Raw genomic sequence first — 18854 nt, 5'->3', positions numbered from 1 at the left:
AAAGACAAATTATTGTGACAAAAATACAGTAGATTTGGTCCAGAAAGCTTATCAAGTTACATTTATTCAAAATCATATAACTATTAACTGTACATTGTGTATTTAAATATTTCATATATTCATATAATTTTAGTAATAATTACAATTTCATTACAGGTGCCCACTACAGACAACTTAAGGGCATGATCAATTAAGGGATTATACCCCGACATTGTCATATAAAATTGGTCTAGAACACCATAGTCCAAGCTACAGCCATCAACGACAAAATGTTTAGGAAGGTAAACTACTCTCTTCAATATTGCGAGTAAACATTTTGGCAAAACAACTCCATTTAAAGTGTATATAGATCCTGCTATTTGGTACTGCTACGAGCTTTGACTCAAAATGTTTTCACATTTTGTAGCTGTGTAAGTACAGTGTAGTAGCTGCATTGTTTGCTCAATGAAAAAAAATAAAAGCAAAATAAAGGCCTGGTGAGCAAAACATTTTACTCAATTTTCAGTCAGGTTTAACAGTTCATCATCAACAGCCAGAATTTACAGGCTTATTATACAAAGGCATTGATTTGTCCAGGCATAACTAAGACATACAGTATGTGGACGGTGGCCCAAGCAGTCGGCACAAGAACTGAATGATACACTGCACATGCTCATGATTTATCCTTTGTCCAGACCAAATATATTCTCAGGTTTTATTATAACATTTCCAAAACATATTTTTTTAAAAACATGAGAATTCCTAGTGCCGGCTCCAAGATCTGCTGATTGATTGTACTAAAGAGCACATTGTCATTCGGAAAAAAACACTCAAAACATTTTAAAATTAAAAAACAATGTATCACTTAATTCAACAGATCAGTTCTGCTGCTGGATCATTTAACACAGTGAAAGCTATTTTACCTTCATCTGATTAATCTATCGATCGAAAGACTGATGTGACAACACAGAGCTGCTGGATTTAGTGTTGTCCTCTTATTTGTATCTACGGAAGGATTTTAAAGTTCGAAAAGGATTTTGTCATCAGTCAGTCCTGCCTTTCAAATGCTTTGAGTGTACAGGCATTTTATTCATTTAAGGCTAGGAATGTAATGTGACCCATTCATTAAAGTATCTGATCTAGGCTATTAATATTAGTGCATCCACTTTTTAGAACAAGCATTGTATCAGATTTTTTTCTTACTCTGTAAAAGTTACAAAGCATTCTAGTGTTGGGATTTTCTGTGCTGCCTAAACTCCAGTATTGTGCAAAATAAATGCACTGCGTACTCCTTAACAGAGGTATGTGAAGCCCTCTACTAGTCGATTACTCAAGAGACAGTGATATTTCCTAGATTTCTGTGATCTGAAACATTTCTTGAAAATGTACGGTCTTAAACCACTGACAAAGAAGTTGCTTTGTTCAAGTATTTTATATTCAACTTGTTGCAAAGTCTGACATCATCGTTGTGTATCCACTGGCTATGAAAAGCAAGCAGATTATGTAACTGTCAGCAATAGTCACCGTTCAACAGTTCCATTGCTTCTACTAATGTAATGACCGTGAAAAGCTTGATCTAGCTGTTCTACATGGAGTCCCATGCAGGAACAAAATGGTCATTGAAGTGTACATTTCTCAAAGTGTTCTTAGCTGATGCTTAAAGCAGTGGAAAGTAGTATTCTCAAAGATAACAGAAAACTGATCGACCCACCTACTTACTAATTAAGTAAGCGTAGCTTTGCCGCAGTGGACAGACACTATAATTAGGTAGACAGAGACTCATGTTGTGTTCACACTACGAGACACAGCGACAGTCTTCATCTTCATTGGAAGTCGGTGACATAATAATGCAACAAAGCGTCAACAAATCACATGTTTTTGTTTCACTTTTGTTTGTTTGCTTGTGCCGCTCGTAGTGGGAACGCAGCATAGGAATATTTCAATTTCTTAAATATGTAAGAGCAAGCCAGGGCAAAAATAAAACTGTACGGTCCGGTGTCTGATAAGGCATTCCTTTCATGGACGGAAGTTTTTATACTCAAACATGTAGACATTGCGGTGGGGTTGAAGAGAAAAAGTTGGAGCCCATTTTTATGGGGCGTTGGTTCGAGTGAATCTCAATGTAGTTTTATAGCATTTCATGTAAGAACATATTTCTCTGAATTTAATTTGATTTCTTTCCATCTTATCAAAGGCAACATTCAGGTAGTGCTTCTCTGCATGCATACTACTATGTATACATCCAACACATGCACTATCTGCACAAAAGAATTCCATACACATTTGATTGTTCTTCCCTCTAACTATACCAGGCTGTGCAGTCTTCATGCTTCTCAGGGTACGCTTTGCGTGATCCAACAGCTGTGCAATGAGGCGCATTTTTCATCCATTTTCAAATTCGCTATTAATCCCTGCAGTCATGCTCCAATGACGCGTGGCTCGGTGGGTTATCCCTTTCATTAAACCTCAGAAAAGCAGTTTCTGCATTCCCGGCTATTTTTAAGTCTCTCAGATACCCCGCCCTCTCTTTCAGAGTATAGATGACAACAGTCAGAGATTATGTAATTTAGTAGAGTGCTGACTCTGTCAATCAACTCAACCAATCCTCGATTAGAATCTGGTAATCCTCACTCCAGAGTCACCAACGATGAGACGAGCCAAGGAAGGATGAACCTGTGAAATATTGAGAGATCAGAAAATTATTACCAATGGCTTACATAAACATATTAACATAATTAACCTTACTAGTTGGGAGAATGTGTAATTGTCAAACACAAATGAATAACAAACTAAATACATTTAACACAAACCACTGTCCATAACAAGTACATTGCAAAAGTTAAGCACCCTTTTCCCACATTCTGACCTGCGCTTGAAGAGGCCCATAGGGCACCAGTTCTCCATCCACAGTGAGTGTCCCTCGTGTAGACAAAGGCTGCAGCCTAAAGGCGTTGCAGGTAATATGGCTCACATACGGCGAGCTGACGGAGTGGTGGTTTCCTCTTTCCATGGCAAAAAACAGTCTCAAAAGAGTGGCTCTGGAGATCCCCGCCCGCACAAAGGTCAGGTGGATCAGCCCATCGTCGAACCTGGCCTGGGGTGCAGCATGAAGATCAGCCCCAAGGTGGGTCTGATAAAGGGCCAGCACCAGGACAAAGTCCCCTTCAATGGTGACCCAATCTCTGGTGGGAATCGGTTGGTCGAGGGGGGGTAACAAGTCATCCCGAGGGATATGCAAAAGTGAGGCAAAAGGACGGCTCTTCAGGGGTCCTGCTGGCTCAGCAATGTCAAAGTTAAAAGATGAAGATGGTGTGCGTAGAGATGGGGACGACGAGGTGGAATTTGGGGTATTAGGACGGGGTACGAGGTAGGATGAAGAGTGTGGGGAGGCACATGAAGGGGAAGATGGGGGTGTTGGAGAGAGAGACTGGGAGAGGGATGGGAGTTTAGGTGGGAGAGAGTTAGAGTTGGAGTGCTGAAGGAGAGAGAGGGGCCTCGGACGAGAAGCATTCTGGTTTTGGTCCAGGGTCTTGGGCTTGTAGGAGAAGGGAGTGTGACGGAAGGGAGAGGAGATGGTGAGCGATCGCTCACGAGCAACATCCAGTTGGTAGGATTCCTTCTGGTAGTAGGTCCCATTCAGATCCATGTCCTCCACCCCGTATGAAGTGCCAGGATCTGCATCAGCCTCCTGACTGAGAGGCTGGTTGAAGAGCGTGTTGGCTATCTGGCTTGACGGTGCCGAATTCTTTCTTACTGCCTGTCTAGCCTCCTGAAGGCTATCTTGGCAAGTGAGACAACCCTCTTGCTCTTCATCTGCCTCTCGGCCCATGTCTACCCCACAGCTCTCTTCCAGCTCTCTTGCATGCAACACTCTCTGTCCGTCTGCAGACCCACCACTGCCTTCTCCGTTCTTTTCCCTATCCTCTTCCTCCATCTCACTGGAGTCTTGCTCTACTCCTCCCTCATCTTCCCTTTCATCCTTGATCCCGGCCAACCTTTCCACCCTTCCCATGCTGCAGTCTTCCCTTTCATTTGATTCTGAACTCTCTGAACATGTCCCTGACCTCTCCTCTTCTGCTTCCATCTCCACCTCCCTCTCCCTGTCCTCAGCCAGGCTGCTTGCCCTCACTACACCAGTTCCTCTACCCCTAGTCCTTTCCCTTCTTCTCTCCCTTTCTCTCTGCCTCTCCTCTTTTTCCCTCTCTACCTCACCCTTACGCAGGCTCCTCTGTTCACTGATGCCCATATCAGAGCAGGTGCGATGGATGGGCGTTCGACAAAAGCCCTCCAGGCCTTCTGTGATACTGCGGGAGAGGGGTCTCCTTGGCAGAGGAGGTGTGGCATCTGGTGATGGGGTGCTAAGAGAGGGAGGCAGGTAGGACAGACGACCCTTGTAGGATCGAAGAGAAGCTATGCGCACCAGGGTGCCCAGGGTGAAGCGAGCTGAGCCCAGGCCACGATACCTAGAATAAGGAAACATTAGCTGTCTTTTGTAATAGAGCCAAGTGATATTACAGGACAAATAGAGTAACGTTTAGAGGAACAAAGCCATTGGTGGATGTTCTTAAAGTCTCAGCAATTTCACACCCACCTCTCACTTTCAATGTCCACATCGGACACAAAGCCCCAGGCAACAGAGAGGAAAGAAAACAGTCTCCTGGGTGATGCAGCACGGCTGTTGATAGAGGGAGGCGGGCTAGTTGTCACAGAAACCACGTCCATGGGTCGGACACCGCCTCGACAGAGCAAAAAGCAGCAGTTCATAAGGAGGGACTCCCGAAGGCACATGTCATACCTGAGGGAGATATGAAGAACAACACCTTTTGTGAGTAAAAATAAAGACAGAACTGTGCAAACAGCAGGTCAATACAGAGACCTCCTGCTATTTAGAGATATCTAGGTTGAGATAACAAGGTCGAGGACAAAAACAGCAAGGAAGCTCTGTCTGTACATATGACGGTATGTCATCCGATTTAATTCTCGCCGCATACAGTGTCAAAGTTAAACTATTGGACACAATAAATTTTGCAGCAGTGGATGCAAGGCTTCAGGGCTCTGCAGATTGAGCAGGTCATCTGCAGCGGGCCTTCACAGACCACGGCTCATTGACTGTATTAACTTTAATTCCTAAATATACTCTATACAATACTATATAAACACGAAGTACAAGTTTTGCATGTCTGATGTGGAAGATGAAAGGGCTTTATTTGGTCAAAACCTAAATCAGGCTGAGCTCTTACAATTGAACAATTTCAAAATGTTTAGTGTTTAGTCTGTACAGCTAAGACAATAAAAGAATAACAGAGACTGAAGAAATCCTTAATTAACACTTTCTGTTCACAAAGCGGAGTATTTGTCTGGTTTCATATTAGGCTGGAAAACAAGATTCAACTGATTCTCACCTTTATAGATATGAATGAGATACACGCTTACCCTGCATGGTGGTTGATGGAGCCAGCCAGTGCATTTCCAGAGCCACAAGGAAGAATACCGACAGGTGTTTTTATTGCTTGTTCCCAGTCAGGACGCTCCATCAGCCCATTAATTACCTGCAGAAACACAACACAAGCATTTAAAAAAAATCATATCTGTGTTGACATATTTTAACATATGTGGTACTAAAACAATCAATGAATATCTTTACTATCAAAAGAAATCCACCCCTTGTGCATACCCCTAAATTTTACCAACAAAAACAGTACTTACCTCGTGCAGCAGGCCATCTCCAGAGACAATGATGATGCCGTCCCACTCTGGGAGCGATATCTCTCTGATAAGCTCTCTGGCATGGTTCTGACGCTCTGAGACAGATTAATTAAGTTAACACCGGTTATGTATGTATGTTATACCTAAATATGATCTGTCTTTGCCCTTAACGTGTTACCTGTCTGTATAAGGTTGTAGCTGATGTTGGCCTCTCTGATCATTGGCAGGATGTGGGTCTGACACCACTGCATTGCTTGGCCTCGCCCACTAAAGGGATTGACCAATAACAGTAGTCGCCTGGGACGAGGTAGCAGACTTCTTGAAAATTCTGGATGAAAAAGAAGAGGAAGACTGAATAAGTTATAACTCGCGCAGTTCTTGTCCAGAACAAAGAAAGGAACTAGAGATTCACTGTAAAGCATGCCTTCAAGGAGGTGTCATAACAATGTGACCCAACCTCACAGTTTGAGTGCATTCATACCTTTATTTCACAGGATCTCCTTAACATTGCATAATACTGCCACCCGATAAGGTGTCTGTTAATCATTTAAATTCAGACAAGTGATAAAGAACACAAGTACCATTCAGAATATAGGAATTAAACAAAACAAGGGGGTGAAATAATAATACATCATTCATTATCTGTCCAATTGGAGTGCAAAGGCAACAATCCCCTTCTCTACTCGTTCATCAGCCCAGGGATGACGCTTAGAATAAATAAAAAAGCTTCTATAGTTAGCTCTGAAATCTATCTAAGATTTAGTATAGTACAGATGGTTGCCGCCAGTGCAGGGAAGGAGGTGAAAAGATTGCACTCCGAGATAATCCTGGATTATGCAACAAACAATACTAAACAACTGAAGAATCAAGACAGCAAGTGATTCAGGAATGGAGTGATTAGATGAGAGAAACATAACAGAGAGATGAGAAAGACACTTAGGGTAAACAGTAGGCTGACCACACTGAGAAAAAAAGGGGGAACTGTAACTGAGTATAACGGAGGCAGGAGCAGACAATAGGAAAACAAAAAAATGATTGACAGTTTTACCTCTGTTGGGGGAAGAAGACAATGTGATAGGTAGAGACTGAGGAAGACAAATGATGGAGAGATTAAAGAGTATTATGGGTTTCAATATTATCTTTAAAGGAGAGGAAAGAGACAGGAAGAGAAGGGAGATGCCGTTAAAGAGCGGGACGCGTACAGTAAGCGATGGTGAAAAAAGATCACACACGGTAATCGTAAACACTGTGCAGGGCTTCGCTATCTATTATTGAGGCTGGAAGATATAGTGCTTGGGAAGGGGTGGCAAACTACAGCAGCCCCACCCTTTTTGTCTCTACATTTGACACTGAATGATACAGACTGTGTGTGCAGGACAGATAAGGGAAACAAACAAAGACATATTAGTTAAATGTAAGATGTAGTTAGGTGAAAACAAATATTGAAATCCAAAACTAAATGTTCTGAATAATAAATCTCACATCCTCTTAGGGCGTATTAGGGTTAATCCCCCATTGTTTTGTTTTTTTTCAACATAAACCCTAAAATGCTTCACTACTCTTGAAACTATTTGTGTTGTCTGTGACAAATATTGATACTGTACATACAGAAAGGTCTTGGGTCAATGTGACATTAAGCTATACTTAGCAAGCATTACAAAGGAGGCCTACATCAAGGCGGCATGAGGCAACATTGTGTTTCAAATAGTAAACAGGAATTCAAAACTTCAACAATAAGACAAACAATAAGGCAAGCCAAAGTAAATCACACATCTACTGCAAAAGAACTATGTTGTCCTTTTGATAAAGCCTTTCACTGTAACTTCGTACTCTATCAATGGCCAGTAGCATTAACTAGCGGTCGTGTGGCTTTGCCAAATAATCAAGTTGCAGTTTACTTCTATGTCTGTCCAAAATGTCATCACTTCTTCTTTTATCCTATTAGATGTGTTAAATGGTCAAAATAAGCATATCAATTATTGAGTGATGACCAAAAATGTTTTGTGAGGTCGCAGTGAGCTGCAAATTTGAAGAAATTTCCTGAGATATTATGTTCATGAGAATGGACCAGACAGACGTACGAACATACAGATGGACAACCCAAAAACATGAAGCCCCCAGTGTGGAGGCATGAAAAGAGAATACTTGTATTCTCTTGGGTGTAAGGGTGTAAGAAATTTTGACTATTTATGAATTGACAATTAAAATGTAGACAAATTAAGGTTAATGGAATACAACAATCACAAGTATGTCCCTGTAACACCGGCGAACACCCTTCACAGCCTGAACAAACAAGCGCAGACTCACCTGTGTCAGCAGTGACGGTCACACCTCTGAGTAGACACTGCACAGCAGCCGACCACCTCTCAGCTTCACACCTGCTTTCAGCCAGGTAGGCCCTCACTTGCCTGCGCCGAGACACACCTTTCCGTCGTTTGCCCGGCGGGTACCAGTACAGCACCAGAAGAGGAGGCGCGGGGGCACGGGGGCAGCTGCACCCCACCAGCTCTGTTAAAGGCAGCAAGAGACGGGCTTCCTTCCCCGACTTTGGTGACAGACGCTGGATATGTATGTCGGTGTGAGTGAGGGTCAAGGCATAGTTGGAGGCCGGAGTCGGGGAGGCAGCAGGGGAGAGTCCCCCCGGACTACCAGGGCTGTTGGGGCAGCTGTTATTGTTGCTGTTGCTGCCTGAGCCCCAGCTGGCAAATTGGCCATGAAGGAGGGCTTCTGCTGTGGAAGGTGAAGACGGTTCTGGAGATCGCATCCTCACTGCTGAAGTGGACGAGGCGTATCAGGACAAACTTGGTCTCCCAAGCTTGAGGGACGTATTTTCTACACTTTAGAAGCTTGAAGAGAGGAATCTGGCAGCTCTTAAAGATTTAAAGTGAAAATCCAAATCTGAATGTCAGTCAGAGTTTTACCCCCAAAATCTCAGAAAAAAATCATTCTTCCTCTTCAGTGTTAAGATTCAAATGAGACAGTCACAAAAACAAATCTTCTTTTAGTTTCCTTTTTGTCAGGTTTCTCTGGTGGAGTATTTATCCAGTGAAGATGGGAACTGCAAAAGATTTGTCTTTGTGTCACAGTTAGAAAGCTCCCATCAAAGTTTGATCTGCAGAGTCGTCAGCTTCTACAATTTACTGCCAGTGGAAAAATGAGTGAGCAACAATTTAACATATTCAAAGACAGCAGAACTTTAAAATGTATATTTGCCACAACAAGATCAGTCATATAAACAAACGTGTTCTTCAAAGTTGCATCAGTAAAAAAAAATTGTTTACATTACAACCCAAAGCCTCCTACTGCGATAACAATATAAGGCAGCATAGCAGCTCCTCAAAATTAACAATAAATCTTTAAATAATTATACAAATGGACAAATAATTAAAGTGATTTTTTAAGTATGAATAAGACAAACAAACACATCTTCTTTAAACAAGATGGCTGCAACAATTAAATTAAATTAAATGAACACACAAGTAAAGAAAGTCAATTAATGCCACAAAGATATAATAAGTGCACGTTTTCTCAAGATCTTTGATACCTGTATTGCTATCTTTATTCTGAGTGATATAGGAGACAGATACCACTCCTGTAGACCGTAGTGTAATATGTTAAACTTTCAGCCAAACAAATACTCCTGCATACTTTATTATCTGTTCTCCACAAGAAGATGATGTACACTAGGTAAGACCGGTGGAGACTAGACAACAACAAAATAAAAAACAGAAACAAAACAAAAGACAAACAAACAGACGGTCGGTCCTTAGTTCATGTCATGGTAGTGTCCTTGGGTCAAGCCTCACGTTCCCTCCCTGAAATCTTTGTTCCTGTATGAGCGCAAAAAAAGGGGTTAAGGACAAAAGTCAATTGTAAAAGTGTAAAAAAAAAAAAAAACTACATAAAAACATAGCAGAACTTTAATGTGTGGGTGATCCACTCAAGCACATTTTTTTTGGGATCAGAAAGTTAAGAAATTAACCACAAAGGAAACTAAATAAATTGTGCCTGTAATTCACTGAGGATTTTACTGTGCAAAGGTGACTATTTCTGAACCACCTTTTGACAATTAGAGTAGAGAAAGTACAGAGGAGAACTGATAAGATAAGAAGATAGTACTGTTACAGGGTGAAGCAATACAAGACCTATCATGCCCCTTGACCCCAAGTTTGTCTTTGTACATTGCTGAGACACCACATTATTTTGCAGTAATGGTTGAATGGATGACCATGCCTGGTTGGTGTTCTTTTTCCTATACTTATAGGGCTTTTGTGGAAAGGGATTTGGGGAAACAGTGTCTCTTTCACGATTTGAATCTAGGATTGAGATTTTACAAATTGCTGACCTAAATTGTGCTGAATTTGAGAGGTTTTGCAATACGCATTAGGGTGCAACAATCTGAAACTGTTCCCTCTCAAGAAGTAGCTTCATAATGAGCCTGTCAAAAATGTAATGACCATTAGAAATTCATATTAGAGATTAGGATATACTGTATACACTACTTAAACAAAATAGTATAGTAACAAAGTGCAACAGCCAGATGACATGTTAAAATAATGTTAAAGCTCCAAGCCAGCGGGATCCAAATAAGAGCAACTACCATCATCCTGGGACTTCAGTTGACCTTAAATTACTAAACTTGTCACATCTTTCTTTCAAGTCCGGAAACATGATGCAAGCTATGTTGCAGACAAAATCAATACCTGGCTAATGTCCTGTTTTGATAATAAACACACGCACACACGCAAAACTAAGCTCTCTGGTGTCCATTGTTGCACCTCACGTCCTTGAAGTGCAGGGCGGGGACACCCAGAAATAATATTGGCAGGCTCATTTAGTCCCCCCACACAATGAGTCTGTTGTTGAGTGACTTCGGGGTATTTTTGGGCAAGTTTCAGCTCCATTATACTTTGACTTGGAGCATTCACACACCAGGGGCACATACGTTCATCGTTATTAGCGCATGACCCCCCTTAACGATATAAAGTAACGTCAAAAAGCCTAACCGTTGAACTTTATCGCTACCGATGACGTCACAGCGTTAGCTAGCAGGACGACAGGCGGTTAGCCGGCTGAACTACTTCATTCTTTTTGCAGCAAGTCCACGTTACAGCCTGAGCTCTATAGACTGTCATGGACGCTGCACCCTTTGACAGAGCCCTACGTTATAAAGCAAAGTGATACCGACCGCGGGCTGATGTGTGGACAGCAGCGTACGGTACTGCCCGGCTCAGTTAAAACCGCTAGTTGTGTACTACTCAACATGCCACCGAAGTTTAAGCAGATTTTTGGGACTATTACAACTTTATTCTCTTTCAATGACTGCACACCACCTCCACGGGTGTGCTGAAAAAGCCCCATTTGACATGTTGAACATGGGTTTATTTATCGGCAGGTTGAGGGAGGTAACCCAACCAAGTTAGCGGTGGGTGACAGCGTGAAGCTAACGGGCGGTTTGATTGGATCCCTTCATAAACACAAACAAGCGCTTACTTTTCCAGATATATATGTATATACACACCGGCTCAGAAGGAGCCAAATTAAATGTTATACGTCAAAGCAAAAACATAAAATTACCTCATCTTGTCTCTCCCCCCTCACGACAAGAAGTCGCTTGCTCTGGAAACGGTAGCTCGGTGCAGGAAGTGTCTGGAGACGCAGCAGCAGCAGCTTTGAGCGGCGGACAGGAAGTCCAATGGCGATAAGGAAAACACTGCAACACCCACCGACATTCTCCAATCATTGACAGACCACTTCCTGGTCAAGTAATGTTCCCCCGGCCAGCTCATTATCGATAATTAAACCATTATTGACGTCATATATACGTTAACATTTTGGAGTGCGAAAATAAAGGGAATTAATGATGACGGGGGGGGTGTAAATAAGGGATTTTTCCCTCATCTTGGTCCTCTCCTGTGACGTCACCCAGCATGTCATCTTCTGATAAAAAAATCAGTGACAGATGTTTTTGCAAAGGCATGCATGCAAGCTTTACAATGAAAAACACACAAGACAACTAGTTTTGTACAGTCTATCTTTTATTTGTATCAGATTGCACGGAAAACAAAAACTTAGACTAGTTCTTGTAGCCACGGCTGGCTCTGCGACCACGAGCTCTCTCGAACTTCCTGCCCTTGGAGCGAATGTAGGGCCTGGAAAACAGAAGGAACACTTTAGTATATAATTCACACAATACTCTTATAGATATAATGCACACTTAATTCATCGTGGCTCCATCAATGCTGCCTTACAAATGGCCACAAAGTGAACCCAGCACACTATTTACATTCACTAATATGGTCCAAGACGCATCATAGTACTAGTCACAGTTTCCTGTACAATTTTTTTGTACAAATGACCAATCTATAACAAACTATGACATTAATGTTATAGTAACAGCTGTATTGGGTTTTCTTGGTGAACATCCTCACTACAGATTATACTCTAACAATCATTTGATGCCAATTCAACTTAAGTCTCATAGGTATTTTACTTGTTAAACACAGGTGTAACCAGTAAGATCCCCGTTAGTAGCACAGCATTCATGTGTGACACGGTCCTGGTCCTGTGCTTATTAACACACTTAATAAAGACTATACAATATAAATGTTATCTAGCAGTGAGGTTAAAGATTGTAAACAAATGAAAACAAAACAAATTTAATTTATTGATTTGTTCGTTCCGTTCTCCAAGTCTAGTTTCTGTAAGAAAACCATTGTCGTCTATTTGGGTCAGTTTGGTAGGCTGGTAGATTGATCGATATTTTGATGCAACTAAATAAGTTGTTGGGACAGCTCAATGCAAACATTTTGCTTTGTGTTTGACAACAGAACCAACTATACACATACTTGGTGTGGCTGTGGGGAGTTCCAGGGGCTTTTCCAAAGTGCCTGTACACTTCTCTGCCTTTACGGGGTCCTGAAAAACAAACATGTTATATAAATAAAAGCAGATCAAATGCTATACAGCATCGAAATATTATATTATAAAAAGTCCAGCTCTTAATATTCTATGGGAAATTAATAAACAGTCTGTGACGCGAGGGAGCTATGTGCCGTTTGGTTGTAAATTCTATCAGGGAGGACAGCCAAAAGGTAACATTTTTGGACAGCAATGTAATGGCATTACAACAAATCAAGTTCCCCTACAAGTGCCTGCTTAAAGCAAATAAAACATGGCGGTTAGAAACTACAATTATTTGGACCGAAAGGGCAGTCCTATGATGCGAAAAAGGAAAAATATACGTTGCCTCTCATCCTTGCACACTATAAGTACCATGAGTATAATGTAACACGAGTAGCCCTAATGAAAATCTTATTGGTTATTCTCAACTTACTGTTACAGGACTACATTTGTAATTAATGTGAGATTGATTGGTAGACCATCTTAGTGGACAAAGTTCCTCACCACCATTGGGACAGCGAGGGATTACTTTATGGACTCAATCATGGCATTCTTATTTTAAACCCCTTATTTGTCCTACAAGGAGAATAGTATTCTCTGCATTTTAACCCATCCGCAGTAAATTAAGTTGCCGTGGGCAGCCGTGAAGCGTCCGAGGAGCAACTGGGGGTTCAGTGTCTTGCTCAAAGAAACTTCGACACGCGTAATATGGAGGGACCGTGGAATCAAACCAGTTTTTCTGCCGTTTCAGGACGAACAATCTCGCCATGAGCTTTATCCACATAGTCTAATATGAATATAAACAATGTTTAGTTACCTGACAGCAGCACTGTGCCTTGTCCTTTGGGAGCAGCCAAAGCCAGCTGGTCAAAGGTCATCACCTGACCACCTGCCTTTAGGATTCTGCGACGGGCACCATCGGTTACTCTCAGAGCGCAGATCTGTGGGAGAAAAGACAGAACATGAGGACTATTTTAGAGACGTCACTAACAACAAAGCGTTGAGGGATAATCCAGAGTTGTCTACATGGAGGGAATAGGTGAATCATGTTAATTCTGCCATTTATAGAAGAGGAGCTACCTTGAGCTTGGGGATATCCTGGATCCTGACATCATCAGTGACCGATCCCACAACAACAGCGGTCTTGTTCTCGCGGCCAGGCATCCTCATCTTACGGATCTGGACGCAATGGAAGCAAATTCAGAAATTTAGCACACATGATCGCATATCTGTACAACTGACAGGGCTGATACACCTTCAACATTATGACTTGTGATCCGGGGAATGCTATGCAATCAGTTATTTTAAAATGTAACCACCCGTTTAACATTCTTATTTCATACATTTCCATTAGTATCGTTTCAGGGTAATGCATCTTAAGAGCCAAATTAGCACCGAACAAAGTTCTATCCAATATTGTTAATCCAGTCCAAACTACATTAGGAAAGTCTAAACATGCATCACTTCATTTTTCTTTACTCAAAACATCTACTGACCCCTTTTTGGTCCAATTATAATTTGTGTATACCTAAATACCCAAATACAATTGTCGCATTATGAAGTTCACATAAGCCATAGATAGATGATGTTGCACTAAGTTTTAAGTCATCTGCCCATCGTCTGAATTTAACTGATGGTGGAAGCAAGATTTTATACACCGACTAGGAAACTGTATTTAATGTAGATCTACTCACACTCACACCTATCAGGAGATTCTAATCTGTGTATCATTAAAACCAAATGTTCTTACAGTCTTAATATATCAGTTAACATATCTAATAAGTGTAACGGATTCACAAGTGGTGGGTAGGATGAGACAATTGAGCACTGACCAGGCGGGAGATGGAGATGGGTGGCCTGTTGGTCCGGCTCATAAAGAGCCTCCTCAGGATGACCTTGTTGAAGGGAGCATTACAGCGACGGGCCAGGAACCTGTACAACTGTCACAACCCAGCGGGACGGTTAGAAATATGCAAGCTCTGAACGTAAATTCAGAAGTTAATGTGCTACATTGACAAGAATAGTAACTTCTACTGTTGGTATTATTCCAACAAGTAAAGTATAATGTGTAAATGTAAATTACCTTGACCAGGAGCCTTAGGTAGATATCCTGGCTCTTTGGCTCCTTCCTGTGCACCTTACGGTCCTTGTTGTGTCTGATGTCAACTCCCTTGAAAAATAAACAAACACATGAACACAACAATAAACACTAACTATATAATATATTAGCAGTCAGCTCATAAAAGTATAATATTAAGACTAATGTTGAGACTAAGGGCACGCAGGCTTCATAGATACTCTCTCATTCAAATCTCCAGCGCAACGTTAAACTAAGAGCAGAATCTATACAAGCCGCGGTAATAAAGCAATATCGTCTCTTGAGTAACACGCAGCTCAACAGGAAACGTTGATTCAGGTTCACACGTTGACTCCACCGCTAACTGCTATCACGAGCGGCTCAACCAACGAGCGGACACCATAAAGGAGCCTAAATTTGACGTGTGGAAAATAAAGTGACATTGGGGGCAAATAATAGAAACCATGGGCATAACATTCCGCTCCCTGAACCGCTTTTATAGCTTGTTTCTGGTCCATTGTGAGGCGCGAACCGGCTGCTGGACGACACCACATCGGCATCAACCAGGGTGACGTAAAGCTAGTATAATTTACATGGTCTAATCACAGGAAATCAAGCCGGGACTGTAACGCAAATTATGTATAAAACAAGTAGTGAACGCCACTATATACAGGAGATGTTTTAATTCAGAGGATGATCGTGGATAGTCATACTATTGTAGTCAACATTTTCTGCTAGCGGTACCTACCATCTTGGGCTCAGAGCGAAAAGGGAAAAGGAAGAGCTGAGGTCTCGCGATAAACACTGCGATGAGATCTCGGGTCTCTGATTGGTTACAGAGCGGGCACTTCCGGCATGACAGCGCCTCCAGTGGCGACGAAGAAAAATGTATCGCTTATTTGACTTAGTTTATGAATTTTCTGGCCTATTGTGTCCCTGAGCCGTGACTGGAAAGTTTGCGCGCACACATTATGAATATAATATCTATGCGTACTGAATTATATATAAATACATTATAAATCAATTGAAATTCCATATTAAAACCTATTTATCTCTGTGATGATTTGCTTCTTAATAAAATATTTGAAAAGAAAAGTAGAATCACGTATAAAATGAATTAATAGCTTTTTATTTGTACTTTTATTGGCTAAAATGTCTTGCAGCATCAACAAAGTTATTCATAACACATGAAAAAATAGGAACAGCTGGGTTGTTCTCTGTTTTCTCAGCGAAAAGGTTCAGACAACATGAGTACCAACAGACTTAAATCTGTTGAGTTATTGTAATTCACATTCGGATACAGTATTCTGTTAATAGTCAGGGAAGTCAAAACAAGAAACAAATTACAGCTAAACAATAACCCATGCAGGCTGATTCACAGATATGTTACCTTAATCCTATTCCATTGTTTTCTCATTAATGACTAAACAATTGTGACCTTAAATAAACCATTTCTAATGTCAGAGTCCTTTATTCAGGTTTGTGGCCGCTCTGCTGTCTGAGGTGACACAGGTAGATAGTGAAAGTCAGTGCGATGCCTCCCAGAAACACTGTCCGTGCCACAGGGGGGACCAGGGAAAAGTTCACCGCCTGAGATAGAAGAGATGAAAAATCGTCACTGTACATCTGTGCACCAAAGATGGGATGAATAAAAATATCTCACCTGCATTGTTGACCAAAATACCACTCCAGTCTAAAGAGAGGGTCAGAAGAGGATTATAAATAAATAGACCGAAAGAGGGATGTTTCAGCATTAGGAATAAATACTAATAGTCTAAAATGAACTGCACCTTGTAAGATGTCCAGAATTTCTGTCTCCAGTCTTCTAGCGGATCATCTTTGTTTTCTAATAGACTTAAACCTAAAAGGTGGAGGTGGCTGTTAAATATTTCATTCATTCCATTGATCCATCTCAGAAATTCTTTGAGTAATAAGTATCAGATTCATAGGGGTTTGTTTTGGAATATTGTCATTCAGACGAGCTAGTAAAAATGCAACACTTAATTTCACATCATCATCATTTCTGTATAATTTCTATTTCCTAGAAAAACTAAGCAAATTCGTAATAATCCTAGAGAATATATAGACAACTGTGTTCAACTGGTAAACAAATAAATCAATTGCTTGCGTAATCTTAAAAGTGTTTTAGTCTGCAGGTCAGAAGAGCTGGCAAAAATATAAAATACAGGCCACAAATTCAACATTCAGTAAAGCTGTAAGTTCACAATAATTAAAGAACAATCACTTTTTACTATATGGAGCATTTCTTTCTACTTACTCCCCAATACTTATGAACAAATTGGTGCTGGAGCTACAATTTAGGGCACCATAGATTCAGAATAAGTGGGGGAGCTTCATGACATGAAGGTGACATACTACAATAATATACATATATTACAACGGCTGCATCTTTTAACGCTGATTCAGATTTTTGGCTTTTAAAATACATGGGATTATTAAAGTAAAAAACATATTGTTATTTTCCACAATGCTATTTGCCAAAATAGTATTTTATTCATGACTTGAAGAAGCTTGGTACACATACCAATATAAAAAGCACTGATAGTGAGAGGAGCCGCGACCAGCTGATCCACCACAACTTTCCCTGCCACTGCCTTCACTCCGCCTCCGGGCAGCATCCTCTCCAGCCCTCGGAGCCAGTGATAGTTGAAGTTGGCATGGAAACAGAAGCCGACAGTTGCCACTCGAGCCGTCTGACGCCAGTCGATGCCAGCCGAGTCCTCTGGTGTGGATCCTGCAGCGTTTCTCTCACCCAGCACACGCTGTTGTATGAGGTCAGCAGAGGCAAACAGCGTTGTGTATCCCAGGACGTTACTGATGTACGGATGAGCCTTGAACACACCCCAGGCCCGATTCATGGTGCAAACTCTGATGAGAGACGATTCAATAATAATGCAATAAAGCCACTGGGTTTGACTGATTTATATGGTATTTTAAAGGAGGAATGCTTTAAAATTCATATGCACAGAAATGATCAATGATAGCTAAAATAACATGACATAATGTGTGTCATTTACTGCCACTGATCTAAATGGCATGTTTAAAACCAGTCTCATGTACATCTTTGACCCAAGAAGTAGTTAACCTACCTTTTAGTGGAGCTCTTCTCACCCCCTCCTTCTATTTCCAAAGCCAAAGAGATACAAAGTTCTTTTCTGATTGGCTCTGAGGAGGAGGAGGAGCTGAGATGAAGGTTTTCTCACCGGGTCAAAGTTCTGCAAACTGTTGTCGAGCACGAGTGATAAGACCCTTATCGGACCGCTGGAGAAGACTCTGAGAAAATAGCATGTGAGAAACGGCAGCAGAAAGAGGTCCCGTAAGGCTGTTCCACTGAGTTTTTGCACATGCAGACTGAATCTCCAGGGGCATTGTCCATTGCACAAATGACCTTATCTTGAGAATAAAAGACACTTGAGTCACATCTGTGTAGAACAATAAATGTAACTCACCATGGATTTGTCTCACTTGTTGAAGTGCTGAAGTGGAGACCACAGCAGAAGGTTTCCTGTGCAGCGCTCTGGTCAGAGGCACATGTGGTGTCACTATAAATAGATGCCACTCCTGCAGCAATGCTGCCGTGCTTTAAGTAAAAGCACCTCAAGATGCACAATATCACATTGAGGAGTTATCTTTTTTTCTCATGGTTTCACGGACAACAATAGACATTTAATTTATCATTTAAAATGCAATAAACTGAGCTTAACAAAAAAGAGTTAGTGTAAAGCTAAACCTTAGGGTAAAAATAAATAATGTGTAATGAAAACGTTTATCCATCTTTTGAGAAGGTATTTGAGTTCTATGTTGGAAATGTCATGTGTTGTTGTCTCTAGATTAAAAAACAAACAAACAACCGAACATATAACATAAAAAAAAGTTAACCAGGAACAAAAAACCATTTAAAAAGAAACACAAAGACACATTTCTCAGTGGGATGTCAGAAAGAAAAAAACAATCACACTCAACTGAAAATGAGGGTGAGGTCAGTTTAGAAAGTGAACTGTGGAAGCAAAAATAAAAAACAAATGCACATGAACTTTTATTGTTACTATTCCTCTGAATCTTTGTGAATAGGCCAGGCCATCCCTACACCCACCTGGTGCTATAGACATGTTCAATTCAGTCGCTATTGAATTGGAAAGGTCAATTAGAGACACTAGCAACCATCTTA

The 18854-nt window shown here is 41.2% G+C and overlaps 3 protein-coding genes across 4 annotated transcripts; all 3 read right to left on the bottom strand.

Annotated features, from left to right (window-relative positions):
- Nucleotides 1–1825: 1825 nt before the first annotated feature.
- On the bottom strand, nt 1826–11456 carry sphk2 (sphingosine kinase 2). 2 transcript variants are annotated; one of them, XM_068570284.1, is made up of 8 exons: nt 11263–11456; nt 7993–9515; nt 5864–6013; nt 5686–5780; nt 5413–5528; nt 4571–4774; nt 2846–4442; nt 1826–2652 (listed from the first exon to the last, which is right to left on the bottom strand). In XM_068570284.1, the coding sequence occupies exons 2-8, from the start codon at nt 8447–8449 to the stop codon at nt 2590–2592; spliced, it is 2682 nt and encodes an 893-aa protein (XP_068426385.1). In that variant the 5' UTR covers nt 8450–9515; nt 11263–11456; the 3' UTR covers nt 1826–2589. The 2 variants fall into 2 exon arrangements, with proteins under 2 accessions (XP_068426385.1, XP_068426386.1); XM_068570285.1 differs by lacking the exon at nt 11263–11456 and adding an exon at nt 6734–6770 and having other exon boundaries at nt 7993–8089.
- A 249-nt stretch (nt 11457–11705) lies between these two features.
- rpl18 (ribosomal protein L18) lies at nt 11706–15498 on the bottom strand. Its single transcript, XM_068570766.1, has 7 exons — nt 15414–15498; nt 14672–14758; nt 14421–14528; nt 13669–13767; nt 13406–13529; nt 12534–12603; nt 11706–11837 (listed from the first exon to the last, which is right to left on the bottom strand). Exons 1-7 carry the CDS (start codon nt 15414–15416, stop codon nt 11762–11764), a joined length of 567 nt encoding a protein of 188 aa, XP_068426867.1. The 5' UTR covers nt 15417–15498; the 3' UTR covers nt 11706–11761.
- A 385-nt stretch (nt 15499–15883) lies between these two features.
- On the bottom strand, nt 15884–18196 carry si:ch211-120k19.1 (uncharacterized protein LOC563199 homolog). Its single transcript, XM_068570767.1, has 6 exons — nt 18136–18196; nt 17776–17959; nt 17211–17554; nt 16456–16526; nt 16329–16358; nt 15884–16255 (listed from the first exon to the last, which is right to left on the bottom strand). Exons 3-6 carry the CDS (start codon nt 17542–17544, stop codon nt 16136–16138), a joined length of 555 nt encoding a protein of 184 aa, XP_068426868.1. The 5' UTR covers nt 17545–17554; nt 17776–17959; nt 18136–18196; the 3' UTR covers nt 15884–16135.
- Between the last annotated feature and the right edge of the window lie 658 nt (nt 18197–18854).

This window comes from Clinocottus analis, unplaced genomic scaffold (assembly GCF_023055335.1).
Source record: "Clinocottus analis isolate CAN_PGR_092001 unplaced genomic scaffold, fCliAna1.0.p SCAF_9, whole genome shotgun sequence".
Lineage (NCBI taxonomy): Eukaryota > Metazoa > Chordata > Actinopteri > Perciformes > Cottidae > Clinocottus > Clinocottus analis.
The sequence above is the reverse complement of the archived record's forward strand: the minus strand, read 5'-3'. Positions and strand labels throughout refer to the sequence as shown.